The following is a 20,141-nucleotide window of genomic DNA, read 5'->3' as shown; positions in this document are numbered from 1 at the left end:
AACTGTAATATAGAATCTAATAAAGGTGTATTCATCACTAGTTTATTTATTATTTATTGTGACATATATCTAGAAAGATATAATAAAAAGTGTTGCCACTATACAGCACCATTTGATTTACAAAAGGAGTAAAAGTAATAAAAATAAATTGGGATTGCTGAGTAGAACGGGAAGCAGGTTTTACACTTTAAAAGAAATTGCTGTTATTTCAACCTAGTTACACTGTTCCTTATGCTACAGCAATCTTCAAGATCCTTCTCATTACCAAATCCATAAAAATATTCTCCAATTTCCATCACCTAGTCCACATCAAGCATACAGATAGGCACCTGAGATTAATGTTTACATTTCTTGCAAATTATCTGTGAATTATTGAGATCCCAATTTAATATAGTTGTCCACAGTGAGACTTGCCTTCCTTGATAGGGGTGGCTGGAGCTACAAGCAGAAAGGCAAGACTGACTATTACTCCCATATTCACAAAGTTGGTTTGCATCTGAAACACAATTAGGGAGGTCTGAATTCTATTAATAAAAGTTACATGAAAAGTCACATTCAACTGAAATGTGACCAAAAGGACATCTTAATTAGAATTTGTATGTAGCCACCTGACTCCATTGAAGATGCTAAGGAAATCTGACTATGAGAATTCCTCCAGGATTGTAGGCAAAAGGTGGGTAACTAGGAGAATGAGCAATAGCCTACACAACCCTGAACACTATGGGGCAATTTAGCATGACCAAGATTTCAAATCCATCACTTTAATCACTTGGCCACAAATATGTGATTGCGCTAGCATGGTCTCTTGCACTGGATTTTTTTTTGGTCAATATCGCTGTTGTGAGGATGCAGATCAATATGTCAGCTGATTGATTCCAGGACAAAAATCGTTTCTATTTGTGAAATGTTTCATGACCTGAAATCTGCTGCCTCACATTTTCCTCTTTGTGAAAACAAAACAGGTTTGATGTTTCTAAACATGGACCTCTTGCATGCTCGGTGAATCAAAATGAAAATGTAACTGATGGCAAAACAATCTCACTGACCGGTTAAAGGGATCCTGCAGTTTGCAAACTTTCTCAAAAATGTCATAAGATATTGCAAGTGTGTTTGTCTCATTAGAACCTTGTGGGCACTTGTTTTATGAAAGCAGCAGAGCTGCAGATTCCAGTCAGTAGGATTCAAACTACACGTGAGTGCGTTACCAACCCATCACTTAACCACTCGGCCATGGTTATGTCAGAGTTTGCTGCTCACAGTTGCCTCTTGCAATGGATTTCATCTGCAAATATCGCTGTTTAGGGTTGACGGATGAAAATTCCAGGCAATTCTGTTGAGAAAATCCTGACCGTTTTTTCTGTCACTTTTTCCTCTTTTTTTTGTTGGGAAAGAATCAGCTTTGTTGTTTCAAAACATGGTCATCTTGCATTCTCAGTGAACGTGGGGAAATATTGCACTTCACAATATACTAGTGAAGCCCATGCAACGTTCAACGTTTTGGTCATTCATTCTTTTAAATAGATTTTTCGAGAAATGGGTGGATTTTGGCCGGGATAATTTGTAGCCATGAACGTTTAACAGAGAAGGCAAAAAGAAACTAAGTCAGACAACAAGAACTGCAGATACTGGAGTCAGAGACTCTATGGAGCTGGAGGAACACAACAGGCCAAGTAGCTTCAGAGAAGCAGAAGCTGACCACTTGGTTTGGGGGGTCCTGCCGATTGTGCGCACATCTATTGTGTGGGAACTCATGATAGGAGAGCAGCTAAGTGTCTTTTTAGAATGTAACTTTTACTGTTTTCCTTTTGTAAATCTACAGTAGTGAGTAGAGTGTTTATTTTATTATATGTTGTTATTGAGATCTGCCTCTTGATTAAATTTTAAAAATTTAAAATAAAAGTATAAACTATCCTGGAGCAGTGTTCTTAAAGCAGGTATTCTGCTATTTTCTGGGTCTGTAGGTCGTTGAGATTCAAAGATGGCCTTCAATAGAGAGATGTGCTCTTCCTGTTGAATGTGGGAGCTTAGGGAGTATTTCCATGTTACTGCTGACTATGCCTACAGGGAGTGTGTTTTTAGTTGCAAATCCTGTAGGATCGTGTGGATTGGTTGGAGTGGCAGTTGGAGACAACTAGGAATTTACACTAGCTAGGGGATATGATGGATGTCAGTTGCAAGGAGGGAGATAAACTGAAGATGCAGTCAGGTAGTTGGTTGATCTCCAGGAAAGGGAGATGGAGTCAGGTCATGCAGGAGTCTCCTGTGGCGATCTCCATCTCAAACAAGTTTGCTGTGTTGAAAAATGTAGCGAGCGGTCAAGTTTCTGGAGAATGGAGGACTGGCAACCAGTTTCCTGTTACAGAGACTGTTTCTAATATGACACCAGTTCCAGGCCATTGGTTATGAGAGGGGACTCCATAGGCAGAGGCACAGAAAGATGTTTCTGTAGCTGACAGCGAGACTTTAGAATGGTGTGTTGCCTCCCTGGAGCCAGAATCAAAGGTATCTCGGAGAGTGTGAAATAATCTCAAAGGTGAGAGAGATCAGCAGGAGGTCATTGTACACATTGGAAGTAATGGCATAGGAAGAGAAACAAATGAAGTTATGAGGAGTCAATATAGGAAGTTAAGCAGGAATTTAAAAATTAGGCCCTCAAGGGTAGAAATAGCTGGATTACTCACAGTGCCACAAGCTGGTGAGGGTAGGAACGGGAGCCTAGAGCAGATGAATGCATTGCAGAGGAGAAGAATCCACATTTTTGGATCACTGGAATGTCTTCTGGGGTAGGAGCCACCTGTACAAGAAGGACGGATTGGACTTGAATTGGAAGGGAGCAAATATACTGGCAGGGAGTTTTGCTCAAGATGCTCGGGAAGATTTAAACTGGTCGGGTGGCGGGAGGGGATGGTTTGTGAACCAGGGAGGCAGTGAAGAAAGAGATCCATCTGAGACTGGTTAGGTTGGGAAAAATTGTAAGTCAAACGGACAGTGCAGGCAGGAACCAAGTAGAGATCTGCAGTTATTTCAGTGCAAAATCCCCAGCAGGCAAGGCAGATGACCTTGGAGCATGGCTAAGAATGTGGGACTGGGATAGCATCGAGACATGGCTCAGGAATGGACAGGACTGGCAACTTCATGTTTCAGGATTAGATGGTATACGAAAGATGAAAAGAAAATGATTGGACAAGAGAGGATGGGGAGTTGCATTTTTGATGAAGGGTAACATTACAGCCGAATTTAGGGAGGATATTCCAAAGAAGTCCAGGGAAGTTATTTGGCTGGAGCTGAGAAATAAGAAAGGTTTTATCACCTTACTGCAAGTGGAAATCGATGAACAATTATGAAATAACATCTCCGCTAACTGTAAGAATAATAGGTGGTTATGGTAGGGGGTTTTAAATTTCTAAACATGGACTGGGACTACCATAGTGTTCCGATCTTAGATGCAGAGGAATTGGTTGAGCAGGTATAAGAAAATGTTCTAATTCAGTGTGTGGATGTACCTTCTGGAGAAGATGAAAAACTTGACCTGCTCTTAAGAAATAAGGCAGGGCAGGTGAGTGAGGCATCAGTAGAGGAGCATTTTGGTGCCAGTGACTATAATTGTACTGATTATAAAGTAGTGATGGACAGGGATAGACCGGATCTAACAGTTAAAGTTCTGAATTGGAGGAAGACCAATTTTGGCAGTCTAAGGTAAGAACTTCCAAAAATTGATGGGGGGTGGTGGTGGGAGCAGGTGGGGGGGGGGGGGGGGGGAGTACAGATATTCCCAGGTAAAGGGATGGCTGGAAAATGTGAAGCGTTCAAAATTGAGAGCTCAGACACAGTATGTTCCTGCTAGTGTGAAGGACAAGCTGGTTGATACAGGAAATACTGGATGATTAGAGAAATTCAGCTTCTGGTCAAGCAGAAGAAAGCATGTGAGGTATAGATAGCATAATTGAGTGATTTTCTCGAAGAATGTAAAGGCAGCAGGAGTGTACTTAAGAGGGAACTCAGAAGGGCAAAAAGGGAACATGAGATAGCTTTGTCAAATAGGGTTGTGGAGAATCCAGAAGGTTTCCACAAATACATTAGGATGAAAGTGTAACTGGGGAGAGAATAAGACCCCTTAAAGATGAGCAAAGTCACCTACGTGTGGAACTGCAGGTGGTAGGGGAGACGTTAAACGCGTATTTCAGATCAGTGTTAACTGTGGAGAAGGATATGGAAGATAGAGAACACATAGAGATAAATTAAAATCTTGTAAGATGTCGTGTTACAGAGGAGGAAATGCTGGGTAAGTCCAAATGCAGGAAGTTGGCTAAATCGCCAAGACCTATCAAGTGTTCCCTAGAACTCTGGGAAGCTAAGGAAGTGATTGCTTTGCCCTTTGCTGAGATATTATTTGTATCATCGATAGCCACAGGAAAGTTGCTGGATGACTGGAGGTTGGCGAACTGGTTCCACTATTTAAGAGATGTGGTAAGGAAAAGAGGGTCTATAGACCAGTGAACCTGACATCAGTGGTGGGCAAGTTGTTGGAGGGGATTCTCTCAGGGACAGGGTTTATATGTATTTAGAAAGGCAAGGGATTAGCGATGTTCAAGCATGATTTTGTGCATGGGAAATCGGTGATTGAGTTTTTTGAAGAAGAAACAAAGAGAACTGATGAGGGCCGAACAGTGGACATGGTCAATATGGACTTCAGTAAAACATTTGACAGGCTTCCTCATGGTAGACTGGTTAGCAAGGTTAGATCACACAGAATAAAGGGAGAACTAGCTATGTGTGGCTCAAAGGTAGTAGACTGAGCGTGATGTGGAGGGTTGCTTTTCAGACTGGAGGCTGTGACCAGCAGGATGCCGCAAGGTTCAAGCTGGGTCCAGTGCTTTTCATCATTTATATAATTGATTTATATAATAAGTTAGATGGGCTTCAGATCGGTATGACAGGTTGGCACAACATCGAGGGCCGAAGGGCCTGTACTGTGCTGTAATGTTCTCTCTCTCTCTCTCAATCTACCTAAGCTACAGATGTTTAGACTCAAACCTTCCATACCTAGCAACATTCTGGAAAATCTCTTTTTTGCCCTCTCCAGCTTAATAATATCCTTCCTATAACTAGGTGGCCAGAACTGGATGTAGTAGCCCACAAAAAGGCTCACCAATGTCCTGTACATCCTCAACATGACTTCCCAATTCCTTTACCCAAATGACTGAGTGAGGAAGGCAAGCACACCAAATGCCTTTTTAACCTCTGTCAATGTGAGGCAAGCTTCAAAGAATTCAGTACCTGAACCCCCAGATCCCTCTGTTCTATAACACAACTCAAGGCCCTAACCTTGTTTGTTGTACCAAAATGCAATGCCTTGCACTTGTCAAGGTTGAACTCCATCTGCCATTTTTCAGCCATTGACCCATTTGATCAAGATCCCTTTGTAATATTAGAAAACTTCAGTGTCTACTATGCCACCAATTTTGGTGTTATCCACAAGCCCACCATGCCTTCTATAGTCCCATCCAAATAATTAATATTAATGATAAATAGAAGAGAATTCAGAATTGATCCCCTGTGGAACACTGCTGGTGTGTGAGGCCTCCAGTCCAAAAAGCAGCTCTTCTCCACCCTCTCTCAAGCTCACCTACCATGTGGAATCTTATCAAAGTCTTTACTAAAGTCTAACTAAACGTATACCACTCTGTCCTCAATCTTTTTGGAGTCCACACAGACCCCGGGTGCTGTGGGACAGCAGTGCTCACCGCTGTGCCATCCCAGGTAAATGCTGGTTGGGTAAGCACTTATTGCTAATTTCTCTAGTAGGTGAAAAATGCTTGAGTCTATCATCAAGGAATAAATAGTGAGCTATCCGGATAGAAATTGTCCTATCAGGCAGGGGCAGCATGGGTTCGTGAAAAGCAGGTCATGTTTAACTGATATACTGGAATTCTTTCAGGACACTACAGGGAGCGCAATGGCCAACAGGGAACTTGTTTGTGGTATATCTGGATTTCCGAAAGGCTTTTGACACAGTGCGATATATAGACTGCTGTGTAAGATAAAGATGAACAACACTGCGGTGCTGTATTAACGTGGAGAGGATTAGTTAACTCACGGAAAGCAAAGAGTGGGGATAACTGGGTGTTTTTCTGGTTGGTGATTGGTGGCTAGTGGTGTGCCTTGGATCAGTCTTGGGACAGCAATTGTTTACGATTTACATGGATGATTTAAAGTTGGGGACTACGTATAGTGTGTCAAAGTTTGCAAATGATACTAAAATAACTGGAGAGCAAAGTGTGCAGAGGACCCTGAAAGTCTGCAGAGGGATATAGATAGGTTAAGTGAGTGGACAAGAGTCTGGCAGATGGGATACAATGTTGTTTGGTGTGAGGTCATCCATTTTGATAGGAATAACAGCAAATTGGGCTGTTATTTAAGTAGCAAAAAATCGCAGCATGCTGCTGTGCACAGGGTCCTGGCTGTCATGAATCACAAAATGTTTGCAGATGGAATACTGTCCTTCATTACTAACAGGATTGAGTTTAAAAACAGGGAGGTTTTGTTGCTGCTGTAGAGGGTGCTGGTGAGGCCACACCTGGAGTACTGTGTACAGTTTTGGTCTTGTTACTTGAAAAAGGCTGTACTGGCACTGGAGTGGGTGCAGAGGAGATTCATTCTATTGATTCCAGAATTTAGAGGGTTGGAAAATGAGGAGAGACTGAGTAGGCTGGGGTTATCATTGGAATTCAGAAGAATGTGGCGGAGGTGGGGGAATCTTACAGAAATACATAAAATTATAAACAGAGGAATAAGATAGAAGCAGGGAGGTTGTTTCCACTGATGGGTGAAACTAGAACTACAGGGCATAGACTCAAAATGAGGGAGAGCTGATTTAGGACTGAATTGAGGAGGAACTTAAAGAATACAGAACTGTTGTGTTGGTTGGCAAATTGCAGGGAATCAAGGCAGGCTGGGAGAATAGAGTTAATGTGGGCCATGACCAGCCTCTTGAAGCACTTGTGGAGGTCAGAGCCACTGGGCGGTAGTCATCATGGCACAAAAACAAAGTTTCTGGAAAAGCTCAGCAGGTCTGGCAGCATCTGTGAAGGAGAAAACAGAGTTAACGTTTTGGGTCTGGTGGCCCTTCCTCAGAACTGATAGTGGCTGTTAAAATGTCAGTTTACATGCAGAAAATAGGGAGGTGGGTGGGGTAGGGAGTAAACAATAGGATAGAGCCCAAAGAGAGAGAAATACAGTTGGACAGACAAAGGAGTTGCTAACGATCAGGCTGGGAGGGTGAATAGTTGTTAATGGGGACTGTTAGTGACTAACAATGGGGTTGGGGGGTGGTGTAATGGCAGGCTGTGTGGTAACTAGGCCTGGTGTGTGGGATAGGGGACTGGGATGTGGGACAGTTTAGGCCCTAAAATGATTGAACTCAATATTTAGTCCGGAGGGCTGTAGGGTCCCCAAATGGAAAATGAGGTGGTGTTCCTCCAGCTTGCGCTGGGCTTCACTGGAACACTGCAGCAAGCCAGAGACAGATGTTGACCAGGGAGCAGGGTGGTGTGTAAAACTGGCAGGCAACAGGTCTTTTTTGCGAGCAGAATGTAGATGTTCTGTGCAGCAGTTGCCAAGCCTACGCTTTGCTTCCCCAAAGTAGAGGAGGCCACATTGTGAGCAGCGAATGCAGTGGACTAGATTCTGGGAAGTGCAGGTGAAGTATTGCTTCCCCTGGAAGGTATGTTTGGGCCCTTAGATACTGGGGAGGGAGGAGGAGGTAAATGGGCAGGTGTTGCACCTTTGCTGGTTTCAGAGGAAGGTGACGTAGGGCTGTGGCGATGTGTTGGGGGTGAAGGAAGTGTGATACAGGGTGTTCCAGAGAGAACGGTCCCTGCGGAAGGCGGACAAGGGAAGGGAGGGGAATATGTGTTTGGTGGTGGCATCTTTCTGGAGGTAGTGGATATGGCGTCTGATGATCTTCTGGATATGGATGCTGGTGGGATGGTAGGTGAGGACAAGGGGAACCCTATCGCTGCTGCAGGAGTGAAGAGAAGGGGTGAGGGCGGTAGTGCGGGAGATGGGTCGGACCTCGTTGAGGGCCCTGTCGACAATGGAGCTGGGGAATCCTCGGTTGAGGAAGATTGTGGACATTTCGGAGGCTCCCTTGTTGAAGTTGGCCTCATCTGAACATATATGACGGAGACGGATGAACAGAGAGAATGGGATGGAATCTTTACAGGAAGTGGGGTGTGAGTATGTACAGTCCAGGGAGCTGTGGGAGTCAGTGGGTTTGTAATGGATATTAGTGGCCAGTCTATCCCCAGAAATGGAAACAGAAATGTCAAGGAAAGGAAGGGAGGAGTCAGAGATAGACCAGGTGAAAGTAAGGACAAGGTGGAAATTGGAGGCGAAATTGAAGTTTTCCAATTCTTGACGAGAGGGGGAAGCAGCACTGATGATATCATTGATGTATCAGAGAAAGGGTTGTGGGTGGGGGCCTGAATGGGACTGGAACAAGGAATGTTCCACACACCCCACAGAGACAGGCATAACTAGGGCCCATGCGGGTACCCGTGGCAACCCCTCTTTCCTGAAGAAAATGAGAGGAGTTGAAAGAGAAGTGTAGAGGGTCAGGACCAGCTCAGCCAAGCGGAGGAGGGTGGTGGTGGATGGGGATGGTTCAGGTCTTTGCTCCAGGAAGAAGCAGAGAACCCTAAGACCCTCCTGGTGGGGAATAGTTGTGTAAAGGGATTGCACATCCATGGTAAAGAGGAGGTGGCTGGAGCGGCTAAACCAGAAGTTTTGAAGTTTTGTTTTCTTAGGTCTCTCTATTCAAGTGATTCAAGGGGATGGGTCAAAGTTAGTCTGTCAGGCCAGAGAAAGTAGGGGGAAGAGAGGGTGAGCTGGACAAGGATGGCTGGTGCTGCAGCAAGGAAGTTTCTACTGTCCATTTTTAAGTTTTAAGTTAGATTGCATTCATAATCAATTCCTTCCCTTATCAGTTTCTTGATTATCCTTTCCTGAATTCTATAAACCACCCAAATCCTCAAATTTATTATGATTTGTGGTCACTGAATTAGTCTTTTTTAAAATCTTATACAATGCTTAACTTCTTCTGCCAACCATGGTTGACTGAGCTTTATCACAGTTGGCAGAGATGGTGGGCCAAAGGGCCTGTTCCTGTACTGTGTTCTATATTCTATGGGTACGTTAACATTCTGGATGGGGGAACTGAGGGCATTATTGCTAAGTTTGCAGATGACACAAAGCTAGGTAGAAAGACATGTTAACCTTAAGGGAATCCTAAACTAGGACTCCCATGTCCCTTTGTGCTTCAGATTTCCAAAGCCTCCCCCCATAATCTACACTGTATTGATGAGGAGGTGGGAAGCTGCAGAATGACTAGAATAGGTTATGAGAGCAGGCAAAGGAGTGGCAGATGGAATACAATGTGGGAAAATCTGAGGTTATGCACTTTGGTGGGATGAATAGAGATGTGGAAGTGTTTCAATGCCTTCCATGAGCTGGATGATTTGCTCTGGAAATCAGGGTTCAGGCATCCTAAGCAGGTGGCTAGCCCAAAGGATCATGGCCTCAATGCTGATGCTATTAGCTGCATCAAGGATGCTGATGTTAGTATGTCTGTCCTCCCAGTCGACGGAGAGGATCCATCTCAACAGAGTTGGTGATACCTCTCAAGGGCTTTGGGGAGTTATCAATTTATAGTCCAGGCTTTGGAACTGCACAGAAGACTGCCATATACAGAAGGATCTTGGTAACAGCTCAATGTCATGGTTGTCAAAGGCTCTTGTCGTTAGGCATCCTTAGGTGGCACTCACAAATTGAATGCAATGTTAAAACTTCGCATTGATGTCAGCCTTAAATGAGAGGTAGCTTACCGGTAAGGGAAATGGTTCATGTTTAGAGGATTTCTCAGTCGATCTTGACGGAGGGATAGACCAGAATCTGACTGGGTTGGTAAAGGATTTGCATTTTTTTCAGATTGAGATCAATTCTTCGGTATACTTCCACAAAGGCATCAAGTAAAGCTTAAAGGTATTCTTGCGAGCAAGTAGAAATGACATTGTACAGAAGTTCCACAAGCGAGGCTGGTGTTGTTTCATTCTTGAATTTCAACTAGTTGAGGTTGAAAAGTTTTCTGTCCATCCTGTAGACAGTGTCCATTTACTGGCAAGCTTATTCTTGAAAGATGAAGAATGGTGGTGATGAAGCGAGAGACAATAAGACCATAAGATGATCAGAAACAGGAGCAGAATGAGGCTATTTGTCCCGTCAGGTCTGTGCTGCCATTTAATCACGGCTGATATGTTTTTCAACCCCATTCACCTGCCTTCTTCCTATAACCCTTGATCCCCTTACTAATCAAGAGTCTATTTATCTCTGTCTTAAATGCAGTCAATAATTTGCCCTCTGCTCCAATGAGTTCTATTGATTCTCCACCCTCTGGTTGAAGAAATTCCTCCTCATCTCAGTTCTAAAGGGTCTTTCCTTCACACTGAGACTGTGTTCTGGAGTCCTAGTCCCTCCATATCCACTGTATCCAGGCCTCTCAGGATTCTGAAATTTCAATGAGATTCCCCTTCTCACCTTTCTAAACTCCAATGAGTACACACCCACATGACAAGCCCTCATTGCCAGGATCATTCCTATAAATGTCTTGTAGACTCCCTCCAATGTCAGCACACCCTTCTTCAGATTTAGGGCCCAAAACTGTTCACAATATTCCAAATGTGGTCTGACCAGAGCCTTATACAGCCTCAGCAGTATATCTTGCTCTTAAATTCTAGACTTCAAAATATGAATGCTAAACATTGTATTTGCCTTTCTAATTGAACCTGCATGTTAAGAGATTACTGAACAAGGACTCCCCAACCCCCTTTGTGCTTCAGATTTCCAAAGCCTGTCCCCATTTAAAAAATAGTCTACGTCTCTATTCTTCCCAACAAAATGCATAACCTCAAGCTTTCCCACAGTGTATTCCATCTTGCACTTCTTTGCCCACTTTCCTTGCCTGTCAAAGTCCTCTGCAGCCTCCCAACTTCCTCAACACTACCTTTCATTGTGTCATCCACAAACTTAGCAACAATGTCCTCAGTTCTTTCATCCTGATCGTTAATGTATAACGTGAATAGTTGTGGTTAAACATGACCTAGTGATTAGCTCCCATCCCTATACCCTGCCTTCTGCCAGTCAGCCAATCCTCTATCCATGCTGGTACCTTGCCCAACACCAGGGATTCTTATGTTTTTTAGCAGCCTCCTCTGGATTTACTCAAAGGCCTTCTGGAAATCCAAATAAATCATGCCCACTAGCTCTTCTTTTGTCTAGCTTGCTCATTACCTCCTTAAAAAATTCTAACAGATTTGTCAGGCATTACCTCCCCTTGATGAAGGTATGCTGACTCACCTCTACCATGCACTTCCAAGTACTCCACAATCTCATCCTTAATAATAGATTCTAAAATGTTGAGAACAACTGAGGTCAGGCTAACTGGCCTATAGTTTCTTGTCTTCTGCATTCCTCCCTTCTTAAACAGGGGGGTTACGTTGGTAATTTTCCTGTCCCCGGGACCCTCCCTGACTCCAGTGTTTCTGGAAGATCACCAGCAATGCGTCTACAATCTACTCAGCTATCTCCTTCAGAACTCTGGGGTGCAGTCCATCTAGTCCTGGCTATTTATCCACTTTCAACCCTTTCAGCTTCTCTAGCACCTTCTCATCAGTGATGGTCATTAGGCCACTACTCTCACCTCTGATCTCTGACTTTGGTATGCTACTGGTGCCTTCCCCCTGTGAAAACTGATGTAAAGTACCTGTTCAGTTTCTCAGATGTTTCTTCGTTCCCCATTGCTACTTCCCTAGTGTCATTTCCCAGTGCTTCAATGTCTGCTCTTGCCTTTCAGATATCTAAAGAAATCTCCTGCAATTTTCTTTTATATAACTAGCTATCTCAGTCTCATATTTCATCTTCTTCCGGCTTAGTGCTTTTTTAGTTATCCTGTGTTGGGTTTTAAAGGTGTCTCAATCCTCTGGCTTCCCACTAATCTTCACTGTATGCTTTCTCTTTATTTTGTCCCTTGTCAGCCATAGTTCCTCATCCTCCCCTTAGTATGTTTCTTTTTCCTTGGGGTGAATTTCTGTTGTACCTCCCGAATTACTCCCAGAAACTCCTACATTGCTGCTCCAACAACTTCTCTGCTCGGCTCCCCTTGAAATCAACTCTGGCCAGCTCAATTGTAATACCGTTACATCTAATTTCAGCTTCTCCCTCTCAAACTGCAGGGTGAATTCAATCTTATTATGGACACTGACCCCTAACACATTGGGATTATAGTTATTGCACATGTACTTATATGAGTACAGTGAAAAGTTTACATGTTGCCACTTATGACGCTATCTTAGGTACAAAGGTGCCTTGGTACAAAATCTTAGATACAAAGCAGAAAAATAAGGAAAACCAAGTTATAAAGTGAAACATTACAGTTCTTCTTACTAAAAGGTGGAAGAACAAAGAAATACAGTTAACAGTTCAACACCACAGTCCAGAAGTGTCTGCATTCTAGGATCACACTCCTCACAAGGGCTCGAACTCCCCATAACCTGGGCTTGACCTCATTCCTACTGACTGCACCAGGTTGCTAGCTCTCATTGCCTTGTAGCCCGTTTCTGCTCCTGCTCTTGCTGCCTGCTCCCACTCTCCTGATAGAGTCCTGCTCTGGACATTAAAAAAGCCACGATGCCACTGACTGTCAGGGTCCTGCCTGGGCAGACCAGCCACCTCGAGACTGAGTAGAGAAAAGAAAAAACTAGGAACTCAGGAGCGCTCCTCCACTCCTATCCAAGAAAGGTGTTCCTTCACCTTAGGTTCCCTTGTCGAGCCCGTCTCATTACACATCATCAAATCCAGAATTGCCTGTTCCCCAGGGGGCTCTACCACAAGCTGCTCCAAAAATACTACTTGGAGACATTCCACAAATTTTCCTTTTTTGAGGTCCATACCAACCTGATTTTTTGCAGTTGGAAATGGCAAGAACTGCAGATGCTGGAGTCAGGGTCAACACAGCAGAGGAGCAGGGACCTGAAACATCAACTTTCCTGCTCCTCTGACGCTGCCTGGCCTGCTGTCCTCCTCCACTTCCACACTGTGTTGTCTCTGATTTTTACAGTCCACCTGCAGTATTGAAGTTCCTACGATTATTGTAATAGTGTCATTTTTACATGCCTTTCATAAGAGTGAGGGAAGACACATCTGCCCTCACTCTTACTAGATTTCCTCCATTCCATTAAAGTGAACTCTTCAGAGATTTTGGTGAAGAGATTGTTGGAAATCTGCTAGTCTGCTTGGTTCTTGAAGCAGTTCAACATTGAGCTATTTTATGAACTGTTCCTTCATCTGTTTCTCAAGGCATTGAGGAGTGGATGAGCTAACGGCCTGCCCAGGAATTGTCTGCATTGGTCATCACTTTGATAATGAGGGCATCCTACAGGTCCTGCATTGAATGATGACATAGTTAATCATGTGCTAATTCTTTGACTGTGGATACTGCCAAGAAGTCTTGAATTTGTCTTTTTGATGGAACAACGTGTTGGTGATGACCAACTTACATTCCACACATTTAGTGAGCAGGTGAAATCCCATTGAAGCTGCAATTCCTGACTCTTTCCTTTCTGATGGTTTCATTCCATAGTTGGGTGTCCTTTCCAACCCTGGCATTGAAGTCCCCAAGGATGATGATTTCACCTTTCTTAAGGATGTTGGTGAGTATGGCATCCACGGGAGAGTAGAAGTCTTCTTTGGACTCATCTGTGGCATGAAGAGTTGGAGCATGGTCACTCACAACCATTGTCTGCTTGGTTTTGGCAGGTTATAGACAGACAGTCATGAGGTGATCATTGGTGCCAATAGGAACAAAGAACAAAGAAAATTACAGCACAGGAACAGGCCCTTCGGCCCTCCAAGCCTGCACCAACATGCTGCCCGTCACAACTAAAACCCCCTACCCTTCCAGGGACCTTATCCCTCTATTGCCATCCTACTCATATATTTGTCAAGATGTCCTTTAAAAGTCACTATAATATCTGTTTCCGCTAGATTCCCGACAACAGGTTCCAGGCACCCACTACCTTCTGTGTAAAAAATTTGCCTTGTACATCACCTTTTAAATCTTGCCCCTCGCACCTTAAACCCATGGCCCCTAGTAACTGATTCTTCCAACCTGGGGAGAAAGCTTCTGACTGTCCACGGCCTTCGTAATTTATTTAATATATTTAAGCGACTGCTGGACATGCACATGGACAGCAGTGAATTGAGGGGAATGTAGGTTAGGTTATTTTATTTTTGGATTAGGATTATTCCACGGCACAACATCGTGGGCCGAAGGGCCTGTACTGTGCTGTACCTTTCTATGTTCTATGTTCTATAATCTTGTATACCTCTATCAGGTTGCGCCTCAACCTTTGTCGTTCCAGTGAGAACAACCCAAGTTTCTCCAACCTCTCCTCATAGCTAATGCCTATCATACCAGGCAACCTGATAAATCTTTTCTGTACCCTGTCCAAAACCACCACATCCTTCAGATAGTGTGGAGACCAGAATTGAGCACAATATTCCAAATACAGCCTAACTATGGTTCTATAAAGCTACAACATTACCTGCCAATTTTTAACCTCAATGCCTCGGCCGATGAAGGCAAGCACGCCTTATGCCTTGTTGACTCCCTTTTCTACCTGCATTGCCACTTTCAGTGATCTATGTATCTGTATACCTAGATCCCTCTGCCTGTCAGTACTCTAAACGGTTCTACCATTTTCCATCTGAATTAGACCTTCCAAAACGCATTACCTCACATTTTTCCAGATTAAACTCCATCTGCCATCTCTCTGCCCAAGACACCAACTGAGCTATAACCTGTTGTATCCTTTGAGGGTCCTCATCACTGTCCACAATTCCACCAACCTTTGTGTCATCAGCAAACTTACTAATCAGACCAGTGACATTCTTCTCCAAATCATTTATATATATTACAAACAGCAAAGGTCCCAACACTGATCCCTGAGGAACACCACTAGTCACAGCCCTCCATCCAGAAACACTCCATTCAGAAACACTCCCTTCCACTGCTACCCTCTGTCATCTATGACTGAGCTAGTTTTTTATCCATCTTGCAAGCTCACCTCCGAGCCAATGCAACTTTACCCGTGAGGGACCTTGTCAAAGGCCTTACTGAAGCCCATACAGACAACGTCCACTGCCCTACCCTCATTGATCAGCTTCGTCACTTCTTCAAAAAACTCAACCAAGTTAGTGAGACATGACCTCCCTTCACAAAACCATGTTGCCTCTCACTAATACATCCAGTGATTTCCAGGTGGGAGTAAACCCTGTCTTGAAGAATCCTCTCTAATAATTTCCCTACCACTGACGTAAGGCTCACCGGCCTGAAATTAGCTGGAATATCCCTGCCATACTTCTTAAACAAAGGAACAACATTGGCTATTCTCCAATCCTCTGGGACCTCCCCCATAGTCAGTGCGGATACAAAGATTCCCCTCAAGGTCCCAGCAATTTCCTCCTTTGCCTCTCTCAGTATTCTGGGATATATCCCATCAGGCCCTGGGAACTCGTCTACCTTAATGTTTTTCAACATCCCTAGTACCTCCTTCCTTTTGATCTCAACATGATGCAAGCTATCTACACACTCTTCCCCAGACTCATCATCCACCAAGTCCTTCTCTGTGGTGAATATTGATGCAAAGTACTCATTTAATACCTCACCCATTTCCTCTGGCTCCATACATAAATTCCTTTCCCTGTCCTTGAGTAGGCCAATCCTCCACCTGGCTACCTTCTTGTTCTTTATATATGTATAAAAAGCCTTAGGGTTTTCCTTAATCCTGTTGGCCAATGACTTCTCATGATTCCTTTTAGCCCTCCTGACTCCTTGTTTAAGTTTCTTTAGACTTGCCTTGTATTCCACCCTTGCTTCGTGTATTCCTAGCCTCCTAGCTGTGATAAATGCTTCCTTTACCTTTTTGATTAGGCTCACAATATCACTCATTATCCGAGGTTCCCTAAACTTGCCGTGCTTGACCTTCATCCTTACAGGAACGTGCCAGTCCAGAGTTCGCAGCAACTTACACTTGAGAGTCTCCCACATACCTTGTGTTGATTCTCCCTCAAACATCTGCCTCCAATCCACATTCTTCAGTTCCTGCCTAACATTGTTATAATTAGCCTTCCCCCAATTTAGCACCTTTGCCTGACAACTGCACCGATCTTTATCTATCAGTACCTTAAAGCTTCCTGAATTGTGATCACTGTTAGTGAGCTGCTCCACTACTGAGACGTCGACCACCTGACCAGGCTCATTCCCAAATACTAGGTCCAGTACGGCCCCTTTCCGAGTTGGACTATCTACATACTGTTTCAAAAAGCCCTCCTGGATGCTCCTTACAAACTCTGCCCCATTCCAGCCCCAAGCACTAAGTGAATCCCAGTCAATATATTGGAAGTTTAAATCACCTCCCTACAACAATAACCCTGCTACTTTTACATCTTACCACAATCCGCCTACATATCTATCTCCCATTGGCTGTTGGGAGGCCTACAGTAAACCCCAAGCATTGTGATTGCACCCTTCTGTTCCTGAGTTTTACACATATTGCCTCGCTGTATGAGCCATCCAAGGTGTCCTCCCAGAGTTTAGCTGTGATAATCTCCTCAACAAGTAGTGCAACTCCATCACCCGTCTAATATCCCCCTCTATCTCACCTGAAACATGTGTCCGGGAATGTTAAGCTGCCAATCCTGTGCCTCCTTTAACAAAGTCTCTTTAACTGCAACGATATCATAGTCCCAAGTACCAATCCAAGCTCTAAGTTCATCTGCCTTATCCGTTACACTTCTCACATTGAAACGGGTGAACTTAAGTCCACCGGACTCACTTTGATCAGCAACCACACCTGGCCTGCTCTTCCCCTGACTCTTACTGGCCCCATTCGCTAGTTCCCTCTCAGTCCATTCACTTTGCATTGGTTCCCACCCTCCTGCCAAGCTAATTAAATCCTCCCGAGTGACACCAGCAAACCCTCACAGCCAGAATATTTGTGCCCCTCCAGTTTAGATGCAACCCGTCCTTCTCATACAGGTCCCACCTGCCCTGGAAGAGATCCCAATGGAACCAGATATCTGAAACCCTCCCTCCTACATCATCTGTTTAGCCACGTGTTGAGCTGTACTATCCTCCTATTTCCAGCCTCAATGACACGTGGTTCAGGGAGTAGTCCTGAGATTACAACCTCAGACTTCCTGCTTTTTAACTTTCTACCTAACTCCCTGAACTACTGCTGCAGGACCTGGTCACTCCTCCTACCTATGCCGTTAGTACCAATATGTACCACAACCTCTGGCTGTTCACCCTCTCCCATCAGAATGCTTTCTGCCCATTCAGAGACATCCTGGACCCTGGCACCAGGGAGGCAACACACCATCCTGGACTCTCATTTATGTCCACAGAAGCGCCTATCTGTACCCCTAACTGTAGAGTCCCCTGTAGCACTACTGCTCTAGTGCTGTTTGTCCTTCCCTTCCTAAGAACAGAGCCAGTTGTGGTGGCACCAGTCTGCCTGCTGCTGTTGTGACCCCCCGATGGGTCACCCCCAGTAATAGAGGGGGGACAACCACAGGGGATTCCTGCACTAGCTGCCAGCCCCTTCTAGCAGTCACCCATCTACCTGTCTGTGCCTTGGGTGTCACCACATCTCGAAAACTCCTGGCTATGGAGCTTTCCGCCATCCTTATGTTCCTAAGTGCATCCAATTGCTGCTCCAACCTATCCACGTGGTCTGTGAGGAGCTATATTTAGGTGCATTTCCTGCAAACGTGGATGTCCAAGACAATGGAAATGTCACAGATCTTCCACATCTCACAAGTGCAGCACTTAACCCCTCTGACTGACATTTCTAACACCAATCAAGCTATTTAAGAAAATTTATTAAACACTTACCCTTACTTATTGCTGCGAATAACTGAGGTAGGTCTTCCCTCAATCACCTTCCCAGGATGCTCCCTGGTAATGTCCCTTTCCCTTTGCTTCTGGTCCTCACAGTGGTGTCTGCGTGCTTCGTTTTTGGTTAGAGGAGGAGGTGGTAGGAGGGAAACACTGAGCAAGTGTTTGGGGTTGAACTGTCACTTGAAAATAGCCCTTCCGCAAACCACCTTCCGGAAGCAGTGACTGCACTGATGCAGATCTTTCAACCTCAGCCAATCGGCATCATCACTCTGCTGCCCTCTTCAAAAGCTTCAGAAGTTGATAGATGTGCTCGTTTTTGATGGCAAATCCAATTCCATGTGTCCTTGGTTGTTCGTCAGGTTTTCCTCTCCAAAAGAAAGTGTTACCACCTTCTACCTTTGCTGCCTTTCGCTGCTCTTCAAACCTCTTGCAAGGCAACAATGTCACATGTTGAAGGGACTGAGTTCATGGCCACAGGGCAGTTCTTCATTCTGGACCATTGCTTTACTTTTTGTCCTTAAGCGTTTATATATTCCAGGTTCTGAGATTGAGTTTGACTTTGGTTTTCAGACCGCAGGTACATGAGCCCACTGAATGTGGATTTTCAGCATGTTGGTGATGGAACAAACTATTGTTAGGGCACCTTTTCTAGCCCTTTCCCCAAGTTGCGTGAACGGAGTGGATGCTGAAGAGGACTGCTCAGTCATGAAGAAGGCTGCAGAAATGTTCTCCTATTCCTACTCTAACAGTGAAATGACTGTGTCAAATTCTACCAGCTACAGGATGTCCGAAGCTTGGGACTTCTCGACCACACAATCCTGCCCCCATCACCTCTCACCAATCACTACAGGGAATGCATTGCATTTGGCGGGACGTTTGAATTCTTCTAGGTGGACACCTTTTGTGGGACATCTTTTAAAATTGGAAATGCTGTTGTGCAGCAGCACTCTTTATAACACTTGATGCTCCTACTGATCTAGAATCTATTATCTCAGTCTTAAATATAAACAAAAATATACATACAGCTGTCTGTGGCAGGGTGTTCCAACATTCCTTGACAGAAGGTGGATCCAGTCCAGTGACAATGGAACCTCAATAACTGGGGATGTCCATAATGCTGCAATCTTTATCTGCTGTCCTATCACAGCATTGACGTCACACGGGTATCTTCCATCTGGATTACTGCTGAGGACTTGTTTTGGATTGTGTTTTGTCTGGTTCCTCCCACTGGATGTTACTGTGATTGGTAGCCCTGCCAAGAGTTGAGAACTCCTGATAGCATCACTCTCGGGATCGACAGAACGCTCAAGCCTCTCCACCACAGCAAGGTAGCCATCCATGGAAAAGACTAAAAATAGACAATCAGATCAATGTTCAAATGTTATGTCTCAAATATTTGCAATAAAATAATTTACATCTTCAGCTTATCATCCACAATCACAAGGACGATTGGACAAATGGCATTAGATCCCAAAGACAATAAGATCATAAGAAATAGGAATGAGCTTAGATCATTCAGCTTGTTGAATCCAGTCTGCCATTCAGTAGAATCATGGCTGATTTGACATTGCTCACGTTCACTTCCCTGTCCTAGTCCCGTAATCCTTGATTCCCGACTGATGAAGAACCTATTTCGGCCTTACGTATACACAAGGGCTCTGTCCCGACAGCTCTCTGTGGCAAGGAGTTCCAAAAACTCAAAACCCTCTGAGAGAAGAAATTTCTCTTCATCTCAGTATAAATTGGTGTCCCTTAATTCTGACACTAGGTCCACTGGTCCTAGACTCTCCCACAAGGGGAAACATCTTTTCAGCATTACCCTCTCAGGTCCCTTAAGAATAGTATACATTTCAATGAGATCACCTTTCATTCTTCTAAAATCTAATGAGCATGTTTAGAACATAGTCTCAGGAACATTCTAGTTATTGGAATAAAAAAAAATTCCTTGTGACGTTTTGCCATTGGGGATGTCCCTAATGAATCCACAAGATTCATTCTATTGAATTGAAATATGCACATAAGGTGAGAGGATCCCTTAAATCAATGAAAGAAAAATATGAAGCAAGCCTCAGAGATGACAAAACACGTCAAGTTTCCAAGGTAAACCAATCAATGCATGTCAGCT

General features: G+C 44.2%; 1 protein-coding gene across 1 annotated transcript in view; it reads left to right on the top strand.

Annotated features, from left to right (window-relative positions):
* txlna (taxilin alpha) overlaps positions 1-18,669 on the top strand; it is a 124,520-nt gene extending 105,851 nt beyond the window's left edge. The window contains exons 10-11 of the mRNA XM_048557911.2: positions 13,694-13,763; positions 18,587-18,669. Coding sequence (XP_048413868.1) covers positions 13,694-13,763; positions 18,587-18,654 — 138 coding nt within the window. The 3' untranslated portion in view covers positions 18,655-18,669. The remainder of the gene's footprint in view (positions 1-13,693; positions 13,764-18,586) is intronic.
* The last annotated feature ends 1,472 nt before the right edge of the window (positions 18,670-20,141 follow it).

The sequence above is a fragment of the Stegostoma tigrinum genome, chromosome 24 (genome assembly GCF_030684315.1).
Source record: "Stegostoma tigrinum isolate sSteTig4 chromosome 24, sSteTig4.hap1, whole genome shotgun sequence".
NCBI lineage: Eukaryota > Metazoa > Chordata > Chondrichthyes > Orectolobiformes > Stegostomatidae > Stegostoma > Stegostoma tigrinum.
The sequence above is the reverse complement of the archived record's forward strand: the minus strand, read 5'-3'. Positions and strand labels throughout refer to the sequence as shown.